Source organism: Crotalus tigris, unplaced genomic scaffold, assembly GCF_016545835.1.
Source record: "Crotalus tigris isolate CLP2741 ecotype Arizona unplaced genomic scaffold, ASM1654583v1 scf7180000024338.4412243, whole genome shotgun sequence".
NCBI classification, from domain to species: Eukaryota; Metazoa; Chordata; class Lepidosauria; order Squamata; family Viperidae; genus Crotalus; species Crotalus tigris.
This window is the reverse complement of record NW_024100508.1, coordinates 4,298,260-4,320,815: the sequence shown is the minus strand read 5'-3', so window position 1 is coordinate 4,320,815 and position 22,556 is coordinate 4,298,260. Positions and strand designations below refer to the sequence as shown.

The 22,556-nt window shown below is 41.6% G+C and overlaps 1 protein-coding gene across 1 annotated transcript; it reads right to left on the bottom strand.

The window, feature by feature from the left end:
• Nucleotides 1-221: 221 nt before the first annotated feature.
• LOC120300093 (free fatty acid receptor 3-like) lies at nucleotides 222-21,410 on the bottom strand. The gene is made up of 2 exons (XM_039325650.1): nucleotides 21,188-21,410; nucleotides 222-1,881 (listed from the first exon to the last, which is right to left on the bottom strand). The coding sequence occupies exon 2, from the start codon at nucleotides 1,863-1,865 to the stop codon at nucleotides 894-896; it is 972 nt and encodes a 323-aa protein (XP_039181584.1). The 5' UTR covers nucleotides 1,866-1,881; nucleotides 21,188-21,410; the 3' UTR covers nucleotides 222-893.
• Nucleotides 21,411-22,556: the final 1,146 nt, after the last annotated feature.

The window sequence follows — 22,556 nt, the reverse complement described above, 5'->3', positions numbered from 1 at the left end:
AATGTATAATCTTTCTTGTGTTTTTTCCAGTGATAAACCAGGCGAGATCATTCAAAGAGCAAAAAGACTTCGGAGAGTTTGTTAAATAATCCCCAAAATATATTACTTATTCTGATGCAGATTTTTTAAAAGAAAAATTAACTCTGTTAATATGAAAGCAAATAATTCAACACCCTATTTATACATAAGTCTCGTGAGATAGACCTATTTCAACTGCTTATTTCAAAACTGTTCTTTTCCTCTCATGTCCTTGCTACATATGCCCTCTTGTGGTTTTTTTTTTTTTAATTATCTACCAGATGTAACAACAAGGATATCTCATATAAGGACCTTCCCTAGTTCCTAGATGATGCTATTGTCTTGTGTAGTGCTATCCAGGCATCAGGTTCTGCATTTCCCAAGATTCTCAATTCATTGTCTATTGCCATGAGAATCGCAACAATATCATAGCTGAAATAAAAGCTCTTTTGCAAATTATGTGTATCTCCAGTTAGATGAAGATGGAAAATCTCTTGGATACCATTAAGACTCAAATATAGAATGGAACAACTCCAAAATTCATTTCGCAATTAGGCCTGGAGTACCTGAGTATATACTGTACATTTGAAGTTCTCAACATATTTCACCATTTTCTTTGTTTGCTTTAATGAAACCCATTTTCAATCAGTCTATGAGGGCAGCAGTTGTGCAATATTATTTCTAAGTTTCAAGAACGAAGAGATGAGAAATCTGGCTAAGATTCTCCAACTCAAAGCTGCCAAAATTACAATTAACAACATTCACAACGTGAAAGCTTCAAGTCTGGAGGCCTGGCTGGAAATGTCAGTAAATTCCCAGAACTGTTTTTGCCAGCCCACTTGACCTACAAAGACAATCTTCCAAGAAACGGGAGGTCATAGCCGGGAAGAGCACACCTGCTCCTGAGGACCTGTCCTCTCAATCCTTCTATTGAAGAGCTTATGGAGCAAAGGAGGCAACGTGCAAATCTGTTTTATTCTGGTCCAAAAGCTACGGCATGAACGCTGCACAGCGGAAGAAGAAAAATAAAAGATGATGGGGTCCAAGCAGGCATTGAAGGTGCTGAGAAGCAAGACGTTGATCCTCCAGTCGGGACTTTTCCACTCAACAAAACCCACCACATGGGAGATGTTGTAGGGTGTAAAACAGACAATGAAGATAGTTAAAGTGGCTGCTACCAGCCCCACAGATCGTTGCTTTTTGCTCCTGCAGATGTGTGGTGAAGAGATCACGATTCTTATAAAGCCAAAATAGCAGAAGCAGGTGATCAGGGATGGCACTAGGAAAAGTACAATGCTGAGCTCCAGGCGAACAGGGAGCAGGAGCTGGAGTTGCTTCTCTGTGAAATTGTCGTAACAGACATTACTGGAGGGCACACTTGGTAGGGAATAGTTTTCCCGTTTCAACTCAGTGACATACACAATGCTGCAGTGGCCAAAAGAGCAGATCCAAAGGCTCAGGCTGGCAATGAGGGCATAGGCTGTATGACGCCTCAGCTTGTAATGGATGGGGTACGCTACCCCCAGATAGCGCTCCACGCTTACCGCAGTGAGGAAGAGCGTGCTAGAATAGATGGTGCTGAAGTAGACAAGACCACTAAAGGGACACAGAAAAGTGGGGAAGGCCCAGCGGCCAGCAATCTGCTCTGCAAGCTTGAAGAGGAGGAAAACCAGGAAGCAGAGATCAGAAATGGTCAGATTGAGGAGAAGGATGCAGTTGGGTGTGGCCTTGACTCTAATCTTCTGGATGAAAGCATAGAGGGCCAACAGGTTGGTGGGGAAGCCAATTAGGACAGTGAGCATGTAAACTGTAATGTAGGTGTTCCGGTTTTCAGAGTTGGAAGTCATGCTGGAAGGTTTCCACCTGTGGGGAGAAGAGACACATGAGAGCAAGAGAGGAAGAAGGGGAAAGAAATTTGCTCCCATCTATTCCTCGCAAATGTGTTCTTTTGAAAGCATGGAAAGATGTGACAATGTTAAAAAGGTAAAATATTTAGCTATGGGCAAAAGCTTAGAAATAATCATTCAAGAGCAAATGCTTTCTCCCAGGTAATTCTCCTGGCCAGTCAATGATGGTTGAGCAACCACTGATTCCAAGAAGGAGCTTTGGAAATAAAGATCTAGAAGCCTTGCACTTGAAGAGCAGGGTACTTTTAGGACGAGACTGGACAGTCACTTGTCTGGAAAAGTATAGGGTTTCTTGCTTGAGCAGAGAGTTGGACTAGAAGACCTCCAAGGTCCCTTCCAACTCTGTTATTTTGTTATTATCTGTTAAATTCATATGAGATTGTATTAGTTCACAATCTTGGACCATCTGACTCTACTGTTCAGCCCTCAGCCCTGTACTTCTCTCCTCCTCCTTGTGCTTCTTTGCTTACTGCCTCCAAGGATTGACCCTTCTCCTTTGAGGGCTCTGCTTTTTAGACCTGCTCTTGTTATTTGCCAGCTCAAGAAATGTTTGAATTAAATGCATTGCATGGATATTTTCTACCTCACGGGGGTGCAACAGCACCAGTTAAACCGAAGACTGTAGCCGGTCAGTGAATGAACTAAAGTATCAGCTCCTCCTTTAATCTATCAAATCTGTTACTCTCCTTCAACCTATCTATTCTGAATGATCCTTTGTAAGGTAGACAGAGCTTTGAACATTGGCTGGGAGTTGAAGAGTGTACCGATTAAATCATCATCTTCATCACTGTATTATCATTTTCATTACAGTGCTATTATTGCAAAACACACAAGTTCTACAAAGATGCTTTGGCCTAAGCAAACATGGGGATGTTTATCCCACACACACCAGTTTGTTCAATTCCCAGGGTCTATTGTGCACTCATGGAAAATTGCAAAACTCAGTCTGTTTTTCTCTTCTCTGGCCTTTCTGAATAGATCATTTCTACCTTGTGTAGCATTCTGGATCCCTTGAACTGTTTTTTTTGTTTGTTTGTTTGTTTGTTTTTAATACTTCCAACTTTCTCTTTCCGCTTTTTGGAGTGAGAGCAGGGAGGCTAAAACGTTATTTATATAGTTATTTTTTATATATTTAATCTACCTCACTGTTGTCCAGCAATGTAGCCTATAATAGATGTTAATATAATTCATATAATTATTACATATTTAATATTAATTAGTTAATATAATATTAATTATAATTAGTATGATAATTAATAATAAGCTTACACATCAGAGACAAATTCCTTGTGTGTCCAATCATATGGCCAATAAAGAATTCTATTCTATTCTATTTGAATTAAATAAGTAATGCTCATCTATTAGCTTTATATCCTGCTGTTATTTTAAATTACTCAAGGTATCATGCATAACTCTCCTTTCTATTAGGGAGACTTTGCTGATTTCCTGGCTGTGACAAATGAAACAAAAAATTATATCTGTAATCTAGTTCATAGGTTTATATTTTATGTTTTGTATTTTTATCTCTTGCATTTTTATCAAAAAGTGATGTGAATGTGCCATACGATAAATAAATAAATGTATTTATTTATGATAGCAGTGTTCCAATATCTCAGGGGCTGCCACAAAGAAAAGGGAGCCAAGCTATTCTCCAAAGCCCTTGAAGGCAGGACAAGAAGCTACGGATGGAAACTAATCAAGGAGAGAAGCAACCTGGAACTAAGGAGAAACTTCCTGACAGTTAGAAGTTTTTAAGAAGAGACTGGACAGCCATTTGTCTGAAATGGTATAGGGCTTCCTGCCTGAGCAGGGGGTTGGACTAGAAGATGACCTCCAAGGTCCCTTCCAACTTTATTAGTATTATTATTATTATTACTATTATTACTATTATTACTATTATTATTATTATTATTATTGATAATTGCACAGTCAGCCAGATGTTCAGACTGGATTTGGCATTTTGTCTACCTATCGAGTCCTTACCCAGGACCTGGGATAGGCAGATGTGGATGTTGGATGGTATTACAGATATCGTCGCAGGATGGAAGCAGTTCCTAGTAAGGCCGCCTTTTGCAATTGACTAATAGCGAATTTGTCAATGCCAATGGTGTTCAAGTGGTGCTCCAGTTGTTTTGGGATTGCACCCAAGGAGCCTATTACTATTGGTACTACCCTTGCTTTATTATTATTATTATTATTATTATTATTATTATTATTATTATTATTATTATTATTAAATAAATCTCTTTTCCTATTTCCACAAAGGTAGAGAGAGCAAAGAAATGGTCTAAACTCACCCAGATTTCAAAGGAAGACATGGAGAGGCTCAGGCTTGCTGGAAAATAGAAAGGATGTTTGCAAAGGGATAGTGAGAATTTATAACATTGCACCCTGTTCTTCACTGTTTGTTCTTCCTTTGCCCACGGGCATTGTAATAAGCTCAGTTTAGAGATTTTATTATCTTCATCCGTCTTTTCAGTTTTGGCAAAGTCTCCAGAAAAGTTTGACAAGGGATTGTTGTTTACAAAGCATGAGGTAAAAGATCCATGTGTTTGGACAAAGCAATTTGGCTACTGATTCCCTCACCACCATGTTAGCATAAACCCACCCAGCTCACTTAAGCCCTGAATGAAATTTTTATATATATGTGAAGTCCACAAATCATAAAAGAGCCAAGGTTTGCCTACCCCTGGTTTAGGTCAAGAAGAAAGGAGCCCAGTGTTGCAAAAATAGCCATAAAGTTATTAGCTTGTCTTACACACCATCTCCTTGCATATTACCTGGGTTAGCCTACCAAAATTATCCACATGCATAAATACTGGCTTATCTCAAATTCCAACTTCCATGAAACTCATCAAACTATTTCACAAGCCTAGCTGTAGCAGTAAATGGGTAGGCTTAAGGCATCCGTCACCAAGTGTAGCATTGAGTTTCTTACTCTTTCTTCAAAACCAGATCCAAGCTAGGAGTTCAAGCAGGTCAATATTTTTCCCCCCACTGGGACCAGCTTGCGGCACTTTCCCTTTCTTGCAAAACTGGCCCTAAAGCAGGCAGAGGCAGATGTTCATATCAGGAGCCAGATGTTGGAAAGTAAAGCTTGGAAGGAAACAACCTTCCAAGTACATTGGCACCTGGCAGGTGGTACGCAACCATCCTAGACAACTGGTAGCGGGGGAGGGGAATGAGCTGAACTGGTGGCAGCACTGCACAAGCCTGAGCAAGAGATGGCTGGAGCTGCAGGGCTGTGAGGGCTGAGCGGAAATGCCAGGAGCAGTGCCAGGCTCCAGCTGAAGCTCGGCGCTGATCCTGGTGCTTCTGCTGAGCCCTAAAGAAGCGCAGATCAGCTGGAATGTTGCCGCATCTCCAGGGTCTTGTGATTTACATTCAGATGCTTGGCAACTGATTCATATTTATGACGGTCACAGTGTCCCAGAGTCATGTGAAGTGACCAAAACCTGCTGCAACCACCCAGCAGACAGGGGGAATAAAAACCAAACACCCCCCCCCCACCCTGCTGCCAATCCTCAACAGAAATGCTCACAACAATGAAAACCTTGGACAGGAAGAAGAGTGCCGCCAGGTGGGCAAGCAGATGTCTTGCTCAGCTGTGCCTTGGGGGGGCATTTTTTTCAGTGCCCATTGTAACTTCGAACAATCACTAAGCAAACTGTTGTAAGTCAAGGACTACCTGTACTTCATCACTTTTTTCCCTTTTTTTTTTTTTTTTGGTCATCAAGTTTTTGACACTTTGCTAGGCGACTGGTGGTACTCAGATATTGCCATATCCTAGAAGTGGTACAATGGGTGAAAAGGTTGAAAAGCCTTGTTCTAAATCAGTGATGGCAAATGTATGATATGCGTCAAAGGTAACACACCATGTTGTTTTGGTGACATGGCAGCATTCACGAACACCCAATAACTATTCTCAAAAGCATGCCCCAATTTTGCATGAGAATGGGATGGGCTCTGATACAGCCCCCAGACTCTCCAGAAAGTCACACAAAAGAGCCACACTCTTGCACGGCCTCCAGTGCCCCCCAAAACCATGCAAGAACAGAGCCTGCTTTCCAGCAGTTTTCAGAGGCTGCAGAGGTTGAGGAAGAGCATTCTCTAAAGCAGTGGTTCTCAACCTGTGGGTCAGGACCCCATTTGGGGTCGAATGACCATTTCACGGGGGTCGCCAAACAACGCAGTCCGCCATTTTTTTCCCTTTTCCCTAGCTGTCCTACTCCCTCTTATTGGTGGCCACACCCACTTGGGGGTCACCACAACATGGAGAATTGTATTATGGGGTCACAGCATTAGAAAGGTTGAGAATCACTGCTCTAAAGCTGCTTCAACAATGAAGCCGTGGTGGTGCAGTGGTTAAAATGCAGCACTGTAGGCTGCTTCTGCTGACTGCCGGCTGCCAGCAGTTTGGCAGTTCGATTCTCAAGGTAGACTCAGCCTTCCATCCTTCCAAAGTTGGTAAAATGAGGACCCAGATTGTTGGGGGCAAATTGCTGACTCTGTAAACTGCTTAGAGAGGGCTATAAAGCACTGTGAAGCAGTATATAAAGTCTATTGCTATTATAAGATGACCAACTTTTTTACAATGAAAAGGGGGACACAAATAAATTGAAGAAAAAAACTATTGTAAATAAAAGAAACATTTTATTCATTGCAACAATAATACAGACAACTTGCATGTGCAAAGTTTGCCAGCCAGGTGTTTTGGCGCGCTCAGCAGCAATTCCTATTGGCTTTCGAAAGCCAATAGTGGGAGTAGAACAGCTCATGCAGAAGTTGAAAAAAAAACCATCAAAAAAAGGTGCTGGAACACTGTTCTGAGCGTTCTATGAGGGAAAAAAAAAAGCCCTGTGGATTAGTCTTCAAATATCGAAAAGGAGGACATGTAAGAGGACACTTTTTGAGGGAGGACAGAACTTAAAAAAGGAGGACTGTCCTCCCTAAAGGAAGATGGTTGGTCACCTTAGCTATTACTATATGAGTAACCTGGGTAGGCCACAAAGACTGTCAAGAAAAGAAATATTGCATGAAAGTAAGTGAGTTGTGGTGGAGCCTGAGGAGTGCTGGGCTGTGGGAGCAATCTTGCTGTTCCCCAAGGCTTGAGTGCCTTGGAGAAGAGCATGAGACACTCTTTTTGAGTGGCAACAATAGTGCTAGGGCTGATGTCAAGGCATAGGAGTCAATTTCAGGATCAGCCTCAGTGCTGCTGTAGAGATTGGGGTGGGGGGCGAAGGAGAGTAGAGAATTGTCTCTGGTCTGTTTGGAGTGAGAAGAGAGGATGACACTTCAACAGAGTCAAGTTAGGCATTTTTTGAATTTTTTGCAAGCCAAGCCTGAAAGGTTTGCCATCACTGTTCTAAACTATCTAAGTGAAATGAAGAATGATGCCCCACCTCCATCCAGAGGGGGGGAGGGGAAATCAACCAGCAGACATCTAGGGAGATACTCAGTCATCTAGTCATAGTTTCATCAGTCATAGTTCTCCCTAAGATGCTTTTTCACGAGGCAACTTTCTTGCCAAGAAAGTCGAGTTGTCAGATGGGGACTGCAGCCAAGAAATTAAAAGACGCTTGCTCCTGGGGAGGAAAGCTATGGCAAATCTAGACAGCATACTAAAAAGCAGAGACATCACCCTGCCAACACAAGTATGCATAGTCAAGGCCATGTTTTTCCCAGTTGCAATGTATGGATGTGAAAGTTGGACCATAAGAAAGGCTGAACGCCAAAGAATTGAGGCCTTTGAACTATGGTGCTGGAGAAGACTCCTGTGAGTCCCCTGGACTGCAAGGCGATCAAACCGGTCAGTCCTAGAGGAGATCAACCCTGACTGCTCTTTAGAAGGAAGGACTCGCTGGAGAAGGGCCTGATGCTGGGAAAGATGGAGGGCAATAGAAGAAGAGGACAACAGAGAATGAGATGGCTGGATGGAGTCACTGAAGCAGTAGGTGTGAACTTAAATGGACTCCAAAAGATGGTAGAGGACAGGAAGACCTGGAGGAACGTTGTCCATGGGGTCGCGATGGGTTGGACATGACTTCGCAATTAACAACAACAACAACATGGCATAAGAGGAAGTGTCTGAGAGAAAAAATGTTTGGGCTCAATTTGGACCTCACCAAGTAACCCCACCTGGAAAGATTGGAGAGAGCTTGGCCATCGCCATCCTATGAGGCAGATAGAGAAATAGTCATTAGCCAAATAGGTCTTCCTACAGAGCAGGGATTTGAGCTCATCACATTGGCAGGAGCTTAGCTTTCCAGACATAAACATAGGACCAGCTCCTACAGAAAACTAAGGTCCTACCTGGTCACCTAGTAGAACTGCTGAATCAGAATGTCTCATACTACCAATCTATGCCTGCAGTTCTGGACAAGTATTTGATGACACTGGAGAGAAAATGTACCAGGCAAGGAAAAATATGGGGAGGGAAGCTGCTCACTCTCCAGTGTTTCTGCTTGATCTTATATTCCTTATGAAAAGGAGGACCTGAGGCCAAGCCAAAGGAAGAAAGAACGATTTGCCATAACAGCATATTACTTGGCAAGAAGTCTTTTGGAGCATAGAAAACTGTTCATCTCACAATTGTTTGCTTTGGTAATAGAAGCCTAGTATCCTGCTGATTTGCTTGTATTATTTCTCCTTGTCTTTATCTATTTGCATTGTGATAACAGCAAGGAAGTTGGCAATTGCTGCTTCTAGTGAGTGGAAAAGAACTGCATTTAGGATGTTGCCTCTCCTAAGCTGGATGTCCCATTTCTATAGGGTTCCTTCCTTCTTTTTAGACCGTTTTAGAGTCAACCTAAAACAAACGTCCTCCCAAGGATTCCAGAATTACAGCTCTGCTTGTGATAACAATAAGCCAGGTGTTTATTTTGGCACCAGACACACAACCCCGTATAAAACCAGGGGTAAAGAAAGAGCAATTCTGTTTCTTTTTCAGAATAGGCCACACATTCATACAACAACTCTCCATAATTACTCAAACATTAAGTCCTAGTAAGACTTATTCCCAGATGAATGGGTACAGAATTTACATTTTCATCTAAACATGTTCACATAGCAGTTGGGAGGGTAAAAATCTGCCCACGTTAGCTTTGGATAGTGAGATCGGCAGCATATAAATGTAATAAATACAGTAAATGATAAAAACCATATAAACCCTTACACTTATATACCACTTTGTAGTACTTTATAGCACTCTCTAAGCGGTTTACAGAGTCAGCATATTGCCCCTAACAATCTGGGTCCTCATTTTACCGACTTCGGAAGGATGGAAAGCTGAGCCAATCTTGAGCTGCTCAGGATTGAACTCCTGGCAGTGGGCAGAGCCTGCTATACTGCATTCTAACCACCACACCACCACAGCTCATGCTTTTATGTCCAAATTCAGTCATAAAGAAGACAGGGTATTTTTGATTGCAGATTGTACTGGAAATGCATGCAACTCATTTTTTTTTTTACTTCTTTATTTTCCACTACCACTATCCTTTTTTCTTGCTTCTGTTAATCTTCGTTTTTTTAAATTAGCTCCTTTCAATATCAGGAGTTTATTAAAATCCTATCCCTCATTGCTACTGCCATGTAGAATTCCCTCAAATGTCATCTCTGGGGCTTGGAACAGGGCCAGAAGAGTTGCATCTAGGTTACTGGTCCAAGAAAGCAATGATTTATCTATTGATACAGGATATGAGGCAGACTCTCTTAATAACTGCCTAGCAAAGAGCAGTATCATCTAAGAGGGATTAACACATATTATCAAATATAGCTAATGAAATGACTGGGATACGTGTTGTTTAGAGAGCTGTCACTAATGCTTAGCTTTGCAAACAGCTGCTCAATTCTCTCCGAGCCACAATATATAGGAGCAGATGGAAGGGGGAAATGCAATTTGCAATAAGGATTGTGGCCCATATCTAAAATCTGTGGAATTTTTCTTAGACAAGTCAACTTTTTTGAGAAATATTGCCTTTTCATCTGGAATAAATTCATACTTAAGGGAGCATGCTTAGAAGTGTCATGAAGTTGCTGGCGCGGTTACCATTTTATGTGTTTATATCATGCGTTTCTGTGTAGTACGTTCCTTTTCTTCCAGGACAGGACGGTGGCAAGGAAACAAATTTCCAAAATGCAAATGTTTGCCAAATGTTTGATTGCCAGCATTGGCATTTGATTTTTGAAGAGCACACTTTGTGCTTTGCGCTCAAAAAAAATGGGTAAGACGAGGTCACCCCAATAGATGAGGTCAGAACAGGAGGAAATTGGAGGCTATTGAAATTAAATTGAATTCATTACACAGTTAGTACAAACTATTACACATTTGTTTCCAACTAAACATTATAGGTAGTCCTCAACTTACGACCAAAATCCAGCCCAACATTTCTGTTGCTGAGACATTTGTTATGTGAATTTTGTCCCATTTAATCACCTTTCTGGTTACATTTATGAGGTGAATCACTGAGTTGTTAAGTTAGTAACCCAGTTGTTAAGTGAATCTGGCTCCCCCATTGATTTTGCTTGTCAAAAGGTTGCCAAAGTGAGCTCATGATCCTGGGACACTGAGACCATCACAAATATGAAACAATTGCCAAGTATCCAAATTTTGATCACGTGACCTTGGGAATGCTGCAACGGTCTTAAGTATGAAAAACGGTCATAGGTCACTTTTTTCAGTGCCGTTAACTGTTGTAAGTTGAGAACTACCTGTGTAATTTTAGAAGTGCTGTGGTGTTTATTCCTAAAGTTTAGAAAGATCACAAAACATGATCTGAGACTTCAATTATTGAAGACAATAATTGACAATTTAAAAAAAAATCACAATTGAGATAATCAATTAGCCAGTGGAACAGCTTGCCTCCAGAAATCGTGGGTGTTGCATCACTGGAGATTTTTAAGATTAGATAGCCACTTGTCTGAGATGGTATAGGTTCTCCTGCTTGAGCAGGGAGCTGGACTAGAAGACCTTCAAGGTCCCTTCCAGCTCTATTCTATTCTATTCTATTCTATTCTATTCTATTCTATTCTATTCTATTCTATTCCCACATGGGATCTCTTTAAAGAATGTTAGGGAATGTTTCATGCCTAGCATAACCAGTTATTCTACCTGCTGGATCTGTTATTCTTTGTCTGAATCAACATCTCTCTTTCTTCAAATCACCCGATAGATTAAAGAAAACTATTGCCATACTTCACTAAAGTTCTCAGGAGTGTCTTTAATGGAACAGGTAAACCATCCAGGAGAATGAGTCTACCAGATTTCTAAATTAGGCACTGAGCTAAATGTCAGATTTCTTCTTATATAACTTTGCAGTGGAACCCCACTTTAGTATCAAGCACAGAGTGGCATTCTCCATTTGCACAACATTTTAACTGATTAAACAACCGTGATGAAGAATGGAGACAGAATATTTGGGACTACACTGAACAGAAAGGTAGCAATTAATTAACACACTACATTTCTACTCCATGAAGCTACTATCAGCTCCAGAAGAGAAGCTTCAGTAGCAGTTATTAGAGGCAGGAAGCAAAAATTAGGGATCCGAGCACAGATGTGAAAACATCCTGTACTATCCTTGTTATGAAATAGTAAGTTATTTCCTATTTTTTCTTTCTTTGCATGTGATATTGTAGCTATCTGGAGCTTGAAGTCTGACATCAGAAAAACTTGGTGACAGCCATATAGGTGTCTGGTTATACAATAATATTTCTTATTCTGGACAAATCATTTCCTTGGACACTGGCCTCAGAGCTTATTATAACCCTTCTGAGATGGATTACAGAAGGTCATGCATCCAACTGATGACAATGATGTCATTAGACTAATCAAATGGCAAACGGCTGCTAGCAATGGCAGTTGACCTCTGTTCTCAATAGCTCAGGAGAGGAAATTGCTTTGGATCTAATTCTATTGCATTGGTCTCTGATAAAGTGAATAATGTATTTCTGGTTGGCGCTGGTGCATGGTGGAACTGATTCACTTCAGAGATAGCACAGTGTATCCTGGGATTGATGTAGTGATTAAACCTGATGCTCTCAAGGCATACTGGACTACATCTCCATGATCTGCAAACAGGATGATGTCATTTAGCTCCAGAAGTACAGTGGAACACTGTCTCCACTTTCTGAAGTAAAGCTCTAGAAAGGGAGATGATTAGTATCTAGATGGGCTTTCCTGGTTTGGCAGCTTTACATATCAGAATTTCATCAGAACTGTATCTCATTAAGAGGCCAGGGAGTGGTTATACTATTTTTTAAAAAAATGCCCTCTGAGTAATATGTGTAGCATGTTCCTCCTTACTGTGGAGACAGCCCCCAGCTAAATATCTCTTACCTATGGTAAAGTAGACTGGCCTGCTCTGTGCCAACTAAGGTTTTATAAAAGATATGTTATATGTGACTAAATGTTCCCATCTGGGTGTAGGTATATTTTATTTCCAAGAAAGAAACTAGCCTTTCGTATAATAGGTTCAGAGTTTGAATTTTGACACATGATTATTTAAGGGATGAAAGTCTTCTCCTTATAATATACAGGAGCACCATTAATGCAACATTCTACCTATATGCTCTATATCAGTGATGGCAAACCTATGGCACAGGTGCCAGAAGTGGCACTCAGAGCCCCCTCTGTGGGCATGCGTGCCGTCGCCCCAGTCCTAGGCCTCCAGCTAGGTTTTATAAAACCTTTTCACTTTAGGCCTCCGCCGCCGTGCGCAAAAAAAAAAAGGTTCAATCAATCAGTCAATTTCAACTTCTCGCAGGGAAAAAAAAGATCTTGCAAAATTGGAATTGATTGATTGAACTTTTTAAGTCCCATCCAGTCTGCCATTACCACCACAGCCATGCCCACCCAATGGGCCACACCCAGCCAATGGGCCACACCCACCCGGCACCCGATGATGCATAAGTGGGTTTTGGGTTGCAGTTTGGGCACTCGGTCTCTAAAAGGTTCGCCATCACTGCTCTATATGGAGAAGGAAGGAGAAAGCAGAGAGAGGAGGAGGAGAAACAGATGTATTAAAAATAATAATGTGACATTTAGCTGCAATTTCAGAGGATGGAACCTCCATAAAAGAAAGTATTTGCATGCCTTGACACTGAGAAGCTTCCTTCGCTGGTTATTTTTAAATATTTGGAAAATGACTGGAATTATATGCGGACTATGATAGAGAAAATTAATGCCCTGCTTGGATGCCCTTTGAAACTATTGTGTTCCGCTCCTTTCTGAGAAACCAACCAGCCAGGACTATGAATGTTATCACCAGAGGCAAGAAAAGACGGATGGTTTCAACGTGGATGCCAAGTACATCTATTTTCTGAGTTTACACAAGGCATTGAACCAAAGGCCAGGTGCCTGAGTTTGCATGAGATATTGAGCTTTGTTATGGTCTTAAACCAGCATGTAGGAACCACAAACTAAGAAACGGCCTGGGTGGACCTGACTGCTAAACTCCTCAAACCTACTCTTCTTTAACTGAACAGATTTGATAGTGCAACACAGCTGATAGAGTAACAAGCTCCTGAGTGAAGCATGTTTCACAAACTTCATTTTTCATGGCTTTTGATCCAGTTTTCCAATGGATCACCCCCTATAGTTTCCTTCCTCAACTCAACCAAAGAAGTCAATACAATCCTGGGTTGTATAAACAGAGGCATAGAATCAAGATCACGCAAAGTACTAGTACCACTTTATAAAGCCCTAGTAAGACCACACCTGGAATACCGCAGCCAATTTTGGTCACCTTATCACAAAAAAAGCTATTGAGAGTTTGGAAAAAAAATCAGAGAAGAGCAGCTAAGATGATTAAAGGCCTGGAGACTAAAACATACAAAGAATGACTGCAGGATCCGGGTTTGGCTAGTCTAAAGAAAAGAAGAAATAGGGGAGACATGATAGCAGTGTTCCAGTATCTGAGGGGCTGCCACAAGGCGGAGGGGGCCAGGATGTTCACCAAAGTACCAGAAGGAAGGACGAGAAACAATGGTTAGAGAGAAGCAACCTGGAACTAAGGAGAAACTTCCTGACAGTGAGGACAATCAACCAGTGGAACAGCTTGCCTCCAGAAATCGTGGGCGCTCCATCACTGGAGATTTTTAAGAAGAGACTAGAGAGTTACCTGTCTGAGACAGTATAGGTTCTCCTGCTTGAGCAGGGGCCTGGACTAGAAGACCTCCAAGGTCCCTTCCAGCTCTATTCTAATTCTAATTCTATTCAATCATAAGAACTGGCCATTCCTCTTTGTAATCACCTCTTGCACATTATGTTCCTCTCAGTAATGAGATGATAGAGCATCTCCTATTTTATCTCGGAGACTCCCATTAAGCACCTTTGTGCAGAGTGGGGACAAAAAAGAAGGCCATGGGGAAAAAAGGGTAGGCCTGCTAAGATCAACTCACCTATGGGATCTCCTGCAATCTACAACCAGCCCTGCTCACCTTTTTCTTTAGATCTTCTGGAGATTCCAGAGTTCTTGATTAAAGGGAGAAGGAATGAAAGAAAGACATTTCTGTCTTCTTTGTTGTATTTAACAAACGTCTTCATTTGATTACCAAATGAGCCTCTTTTCTGGTTCCACATAATATGCTGAACCATAAACTAACCACACTGACTGGGTTTGTATGTTGCAGTAGGTTAAAGTGTGTTTGCTTGGCTTGTGGTTCAAGTTATCTTCAAAAACATCCATAGTATTTATTTGCTAACTCATCAGGCTTCTCTACATAGAATGAGGAATGCCTCTTTGCTCACATTTCTCCTCAACCTGGTGTCTTCCAACTGTACTGCACTACAAGCCCCATCATCCCAAAAAAGGATAGGTTGGGGGTTGGAGGAAGAAAAGTGACGATCCAAATTAAACATTCTATCCTACTTCTCGTGACATTTAATTCTCAATAGTAATATTTCCCAGAACTAATTCATATTGTTGGATGATGACCAAGCCACATGATTTTTTTTTAATTGCCTGCTTTTCCTCCCACAGTCCTTACACTATACTGAAAATCATTAGAACTAATGACTTTGGAACATGTCATTTCTTGACTTATAATTTCTTTTCTAAATTATGCAAAGACACTGGGTATAAATCAATCAGAGAAAAGTACAGTTATGATGCATTTGATGAGGGCAAGATAGAAGATGGAGAACCTATAATGAATTATTTCCTATTCTGATTGACTGACAGAAAAATCCAAATGAGTTCCCTCCCCATCCTGGAACATTAATTAAAAAAGAAAGTTGCAATTCACTCAAAAGTTTTTCTTGGAAAGATGCCAGTGGGAATTTATTGGACTAAGCTAAGAATTAGCAATATGCTTAGGGGTGTTTGTTTAAGTCAGACAATGGCATCAGAGACAATTGTCCCAAACTGCATCCATGGAATTAGATGAATTTCATACAGAGTATATTTCAGATTTAAGGGATTGAATCAGTAAAACTGATTCCTAAAAATTCATAGAATCCTACAAATTTGTTGGTTTAAAAGACTTAGGTGACTGCCCAACATGTAGAACAAGCTCACAACACTGATAAAATCAATCAATAGGAGGCACTGAGGGGTCAAAAAGATATGCTACCCTCAGACCTTTAAAAAAGCTTTAGATTGGCCCATACATAGGAATCTGGTTTGTAGCAGATCTTTCATCCATTCAATCAACTTCTCTCCTGGTTTTCCTCCAAGAGCTATCCATAGTGTGTATAATACATCTTCTCTCCATCTTCCTTTACAAAAGCAATTCAGTGAGGTCAGTTGGATTGAGAGTGGTTGTCAAAAGTCTCCCCCCCCCCCCGCAGATCTCATGACTAAAGGTGAATGTTCAGCTAGTCTTCCTGTTCCTAGTCTATCCCTTGGCTCATCCTAGTTCAGAATGGCTTCCAGGTGGCTCTTTAGCAGATCCATTTTGGCACATTCTCATTCCTCCCAGAAGCAGCCTTGACGGAACTTGGAGCAAGAGTGTGAAATAGTTGTTTCAATGTGAAAACTGATTAAAATCAGACTTGCACCCTTTTGCTTCCAAGATCCAGGCCATCCTGCACTGTAAATTCCCAGGTGCTTTAGCAGTCTTGGAAGTGCACATGCTTTAATTCCTTCAAGGGAAGAATGAATGGTAAAGGTGATGGAGTTGGCAGACACGGCAAAATTGACTGTTCTAATGAAAGAGGGGGAAAAAAAATCTAGTTTTGCTTCCATTTGGAAAACACTTTCGGATGTTGTACTTGAAACTGAAAAAAAATGAAACTTTGATTTTAGGTTCTGAGGACTAGAATGACTTTGCCGTTACAGAAATGGCTTGAAACTTTTAGAAAGGTAAAATAATAAAAGGTTGAGGTTGGGGGGGGGGTTCTGCACTGAAAAAAAGTCAGAATTCACTGCTCCCCCCTCCCTTTATTTTTACTGCTCTTCTTTAACTTCTTAAACTTCTGTTTTTTAAAATTCTTCCAGCTGAGCTGGAGAAACTGCTAAAGAACCATCACTGATCAGTAAGTCTGGGCTAGGCTGACTGAGGCTCTGAAGAGAGGTAAAATATGTTCCTTTCTGCTATGCTGCATCAGGAACAGTGTGAATAGGTGGGGAACTGAATGAGATCTGAAATTTTGCTAGTGGATTGACGTAAAGCTTGGGGTTTTATTCATGAAGGTAGCCTACTACATAGCACTCTCAAAAGCAAACAAGGGACTAATCCAGGAGTAGACAACCTTGGCTCTTTTATGACTCGTGGACTTCAACTCCCAGAATTCCTCAGCCAGCTATGCTGGCTCAGGAATTCTGGGAGTTGAAGTCCACGAGTGATAAAAGAGCCAAGATGGCCTACCCCTGGACTAATCCAAACAATTAGAAAACACCAGTTTGTACAGGTAGCCTTTGACTTAGGACCACAACGGAGCCCAAAATAATTCTGTTGCTAAGTGAGACAATTGTTAATTATGCCTCCTTTTACAATCTTACTTGCCAAAGTTGTTAAGTGAATCATTGCAGTTGTTAAGTTAGGAGCATGGTTGTTAAGTGAATCTGGCTTTCCCCGTTGACTTTGCTTGTCAGAAGTCACAAAAGGGAATCACATGACCTTGGGACACTGAAACTGTCGTAAGTACATGCCAGTTTCCAAGCATCCAAATTTTGAACATGTGATCATGGGGATGCCGCAACAGTTGCAAGTGTGAGAAAGCGCCTTGATCCCTTTTTTCAGGACTGTTGTAACTTTGAACAATCACTAAATGAGCTATTGTAAGTTGAGGACTACCTGTATAACAAATATGTGCATATCTAGCCATTACCCTCTTTTTGAAGAGAAATGCAGTACATTGCACCATAATGGGGAAGACTCAATGAAGAAACCCTGCTACCTGCTCAGCTGACAGCAGTGTTCCAGTATCTGAGGGGCTGCCACAAGGCAGAGGGGGCCAAGTTGTTCACCAGAGCACCAGAGGGGAAGACGAGAAACAATGGTTGGAAACTGATCAAAGAGAGAAGCAACCTGGAATTAAGGAGAAACTTCCTGACGGTGAGGACAATCAACCAGTGGAACAGCTTACCTCCAGAAATCATGGGCGCTCCATCACTGGAGATTTTTAAGAAGAGACTAGACCAGTAATGGCAAACATTTTAGAGACCAAGTGCCCAAACTGCAACGCAAAACCCATTTATCGCAAAGTGCCAGACGGCAGGGAGGCGCCTCTGAGTGCTGCCTCTGGCACGCAAAAACCGGGGGTGCAAAAATGGTCTACCGTGCTGCAAGGCACAAAAACGGCCACCGCCGCACCACAGGGTGCAGATACAAGGCGCTGCACCATGCAAGAACGGGGCAGGGCTAGTATTACGCAGCACTAGCCCCGCCCCATTTGCAGCATATGTGTGCTCGCTGCCCCATGTGTGCATGCACACAAGTAAAATGCTTTCCCCTCCCTTTTCTTCCAGTCCACCAATCGACAATGGTTGGTGACCTCGACCTCTACTCGAGCTTGCTAGTCGGCTGCTTTGCCTCCTTTTGTGCTAGGCGGGGCTCCTGTTCCGGGCGGCAGTGGCCAACTGATGGACCTGCTGCTGGCAGCGGTGGTGTGTGTGCCAACAGAGAGGGCTCTGAGTGCAGCCTCTGGCACGCATGCCATAGGTTCGCCACCACTGGACTAGACATTCACCTGTCTGAAACAGTATAGGTTCTCCTGCTTGAACAGAGGGCTGGACTAGAAGATCTCCAAGGATCCCTCCAGCTCTATTCTATTCAAGTTGTCAATTGTTGGGGGGGAGGGGCAGCTTGGAAGATTGACATTCTCCTTTATCCTTTTTAATCTCATCATCAGGCTTGGAGTGTGGAATTAGAGGAGCGTCCTCTGCAAAATAGGACATAGGATTGCCCTAGCTGCAGACAGCTGCTTTTAAGACCTTTCTTATAGTTTACCTAAAGATGCCTTTAATACAAGATTTGTTACACTTTACAGTAGACCAATAGTCCAAATTCCTATGAACTCAACATCTTCCCCCGCAGTGTTTCTCAACCTTGACAACTTTAAGATGTTTGAGAAACTTTGTTCCAGTGAATGGAATTCAGCTCCCAAGATTCTCAGCCATGATTCTTGCTGGCTGGGGAATTCTGGGAGCTGAGGTCAGCACTTTGAAATGGGCTCCGGTTGGACAAAGCTGTGGCAAAGAATGAGCAGATCTGAATCTGACAGCAGACACAGCAGAATCCAAAAACGAGGGGGGGGGGAGATTCAGCTAGCCCCATTCTCAGGAGGGCCTTGAACGAAGGCATTACAAAAACAGGCTTCCAGGAAATTAGTCAAGTTAAAAATCATTAAGAGATTTAACTTCATGGCTAAACTCACAGCATATGCTTAGTAAGGTCTGTTCGATTTCTAGTTGCTGTGTTTGCACAAACGGACTATGTAAGTTAGTTCTTATAAGCCTTTGTGGTTTAGCACATTTTGCCCTCTTTGGTTTGTTTAGAGTTCATTGTATAGTGCCAAGAAAACAACAGGGCTGTAGCCAGTAGCAAATGAACTAAACTAGAAGCTGACTTCTGTCTTCATCAGACAAACCAAGACTATGAGTTAATAAAGTACTGGGTTAAATATATCATGCAAGTGCATTCATTTGTTTACATTTGCATTTGATATAATATCCCAGCTCTCCAGTTAATAAATGCCTGTGTTAGACTACTTAGGTCCTAATGGCCATTTGGAAACTCTCCCTTTCCCCCCCTCCTTTTTTCCCCAACCACTGTGTATACATAAAGTTGCTCTTTCAGGATTGTACCCCATGCATCAAATGAAGTGGCCTGTGATGCCTAGACATTTATGCAACAGTAAGTCTGTTAGTTTTTAAGATGCCAAAAGGTGCTTAGTTATGTTTTCTAAGCTTCCATTCCGAATTAATCCCTTTTGTGGGAGGATTCTCTGGAGTAGTCCATTAATTTAAACTCTTATATGTTCCAGGATTATGAGCAACCCATCCTGTACTGGAAAAAAAAAGAAGTCATACATTTTTTGGACTAAGTCTGGAGAAGGTCTGCATCATTTGAGGAGAATGGGAAGTATTTGCTGGGACCACATCAGCCAAAGAATCTTACACTGATTCTTGCTCATAATCCTCTGCCAGCTCTGGATGACAAGCCACTATCTAACTATCTTGCACTTGCCCAACATAGCATTTGTTCAGGCCATTATGGAAAATAGCTTGCCATCTATGGTTACTTCCCTCACCCTTTCTTCACCTCACCAGGGCCAGGTAAAGTCCAGACCCCCAACATTCCCAAAACATTCTTGCTACCCTCAAATGGGGAGCATCTGTGAGCTGATAGAAATGAAAAGCATCCAACTCACATCCATTTCCACAACTGTCCTTTGGCAAAGACCAAATATATTACACCAGGAAAGCAATCTTTCCCAACTTTGCTGCCTTCCAAAGCAAAAGTCACTTTTCCTCAACCCCATTCTTGCTTTATGTATTGGGATGGATGTTTCCAGAATCCTCAGTCCACATGGCCAATACCTGGCTTGAAATTCTGGAAAAACTGTATTCTCAGTCTATCAGACTGGGAATGCTGACTTACTTATTCTATGTATCCTGGATATAGAATGGGAAAAATGGTAAACAGACATTAATTAAAAATTGTGTCTTAGTATTTGGCAGGAACAAAACAAATGAATCCAAGATATGGTTCATGTGAAATGTGAAACATTTCATTGGTGTTTGACAGTGCAAGATCAACAGCAAAAAATAAATACCAAAGGAAGGCAATTGCTTTCTACAGTTAAGATAGCCCCACCCAAGAATTGTATATAACAAACATCAGTTTAATATTTACCTATGTGTTCCTATTCCAGGGCATCTATGAATGTCCGTCATGTGCATTCAGAAGACATTTCCTACCCTCAAGGTTGAAAAATGTAGGGAGACACGTGAGTTGCAGTACATGGGGAAGGAGAGACTGTCATAGTTGATACACATCAGAATGGATGCATATATAAATCCATACTGGTAGCAAAGATACATGGTTGGCACCTGCCTGCAATTCCTTTCACATATATTTCCAACTTGTGCCCAACACTATTTTCAAAAAGCAGTGGGATTTAGGGGAGGGGAGAGGGACTGTGACAAAAATGGAAAGCCACAGTGGGAAGATTATTTCAGAAGTACCCCAGATCAGTGAGATTCTGGCCTGATGACTCTCCTTAATAAGGAAGAACATTTTCAATACAAAATGTTGACATTAATAAGGGGTACCGCATTATTTGTCCCAGCTTCCAACATCTGCCTCAAACCCCCAAAATTCATTGTGAATCCCAAGGTACCCCACGATGTGGGTCTGTTTTGCACAGCTGGGAATTGTCAGTTTGGTTTTTTCTCTCTCTCTCTGATCTCCAATGCTTGATATCCTTTTCTCTTTACTTCTCTCTTCCTCCCTTTCCTTCTCTCCACCTCAGCCTAAACCTACCCGGCAGGGCTGTTGTGAGGATGGTTTCTCTGCCTTGTCACCATCTCAGAAATTCTTGGAAGGTTATTTGTAAGCAGGAATGAACAAATGGAGATACACATCGACAAAGCAAATGCCTTGCGCAGGTAAATCCGTTTCGTTTAAAGCTTCTTCAATCAAGACCAGCCACCAAATAATAAATTCATAAACAATTTAGCCCGATCTCAAAACACTTTTCCCCTCGAGGCTCGGGTCCTAGGTTCCCAAAATGTATTCCTAGCCCGGGTATGTCAACGGAGAGGCCGAGCCTTCCCAACACGTGTCCACAAAGCATCCTCTAGCGGGGCGCTTACCTTTCTAGGCTGGAATGATGGGGCTCCCCGCGAGCTTTGAAAGGAGGAGAAAGCACAGCGGGGGTACACAGGCTGCTTCACCCCGGTTCTTCGGCGAAGATCTCACCGTTCTTCTCTGCCTGGGGTTCTTTCGCGGCTCTGGGGACCCTGAAATCTCATTTTCCTCCGGAGGGACAGCGCCAGAGTCGATGGGCGCGACCGTCTGAAAGGGCTCCCGAGTCGCGGTCCCTTCGCAGTCCTAGGGAGGGGCTAGGAAAGGAGAGGGCGGGGCCCGGAGGGAGACAGGCTGACTTGCCGAGTGGATGAGTTTAGGGTTAGGGGGTTTTGCTCCGTTTGCTGCCTTTCTTCCCGGCAGGTGCCCACGCTGCTCTCCCTGCCTTCGAGTGGCAGGTTAACCAGTGGAACAGCTGCCCTTCAGAAACCGGGGTCGCTCCATCACTGGAGGTTTTTAAGCAGAAGCTAGACAGTCACTTACCTAAAAGAGACTGGACAACCAGTCTGGAATGGTATACGGTCTTCTGCTCAAGCAGGGGGTTGGACTAGAAGATCTTCAAGGTCCCTTCCAACCCTTCTGCGTTCTATGAATGTGCGTTGTACTTTTTTTTTTTCTAAATGGTATAGGTTCACCTGCTTGAGCGGTTGGCTGGACTAGAAGACCTCCAAGGTTCTATTCTATTCTATTCTATTCTATTCTATTCTATTCTATTCTATTCTATTCTATTCTATTCTATTCTATTCTATTCCAATTTCATTTCTATTCTAATTTCTATTCTATTCTATTCTACTCTATTCCATTCCATTCCAATTTCATTTCTATTCTATTCTATTCTATTCTATTCTATTCCATTCCATTCCAATTTCATTTCTATTCTAATTCCTATTCTATTCTATTCCATTCCAATTTTATTTCTATTCTAATTTATATTCTATTCTATTCTATTCTATTCCATTCCATTCCATTCCAATTTTATTTCTATTCTAATTTATATTCTATTCTATTCTATTCTATTCTATTCCATTCCATTCCAATTTCATTTCTATTCTAATTTCTATTCTATTCTATTCTATTCCATTCCATTCCATTCCATTCCATTATTCTATTCTATTCTATTCTATTCTATTCTATTCTATTCCATTCCATTCCAATTTCATTTCTATTCTAATTCCTATTCCATTCTATTCCATTCCAATTTTATTTCTATTCTAATTTCTATTCTATTCTATTCTATTCTATTCTATTCTATTCTATTCTATTCCATTCCATTCCATTCCAATTTTATTTCTATTCTAATTTCATTTCTATTCTTACTTCTATTCTATTTTGTTCTGTTCTGTTGTATTCTATTCTATTCTTATTTCTATTCTATTC

Coding starts and splice junctions, on each gene's coding strand:
- LOC120300093 (XM_039325650.1), bottom strand. CDS start 1,865: ATGACTTCCAACTCTGAAAACCGGAACACCTACATTACAGTTTACATG.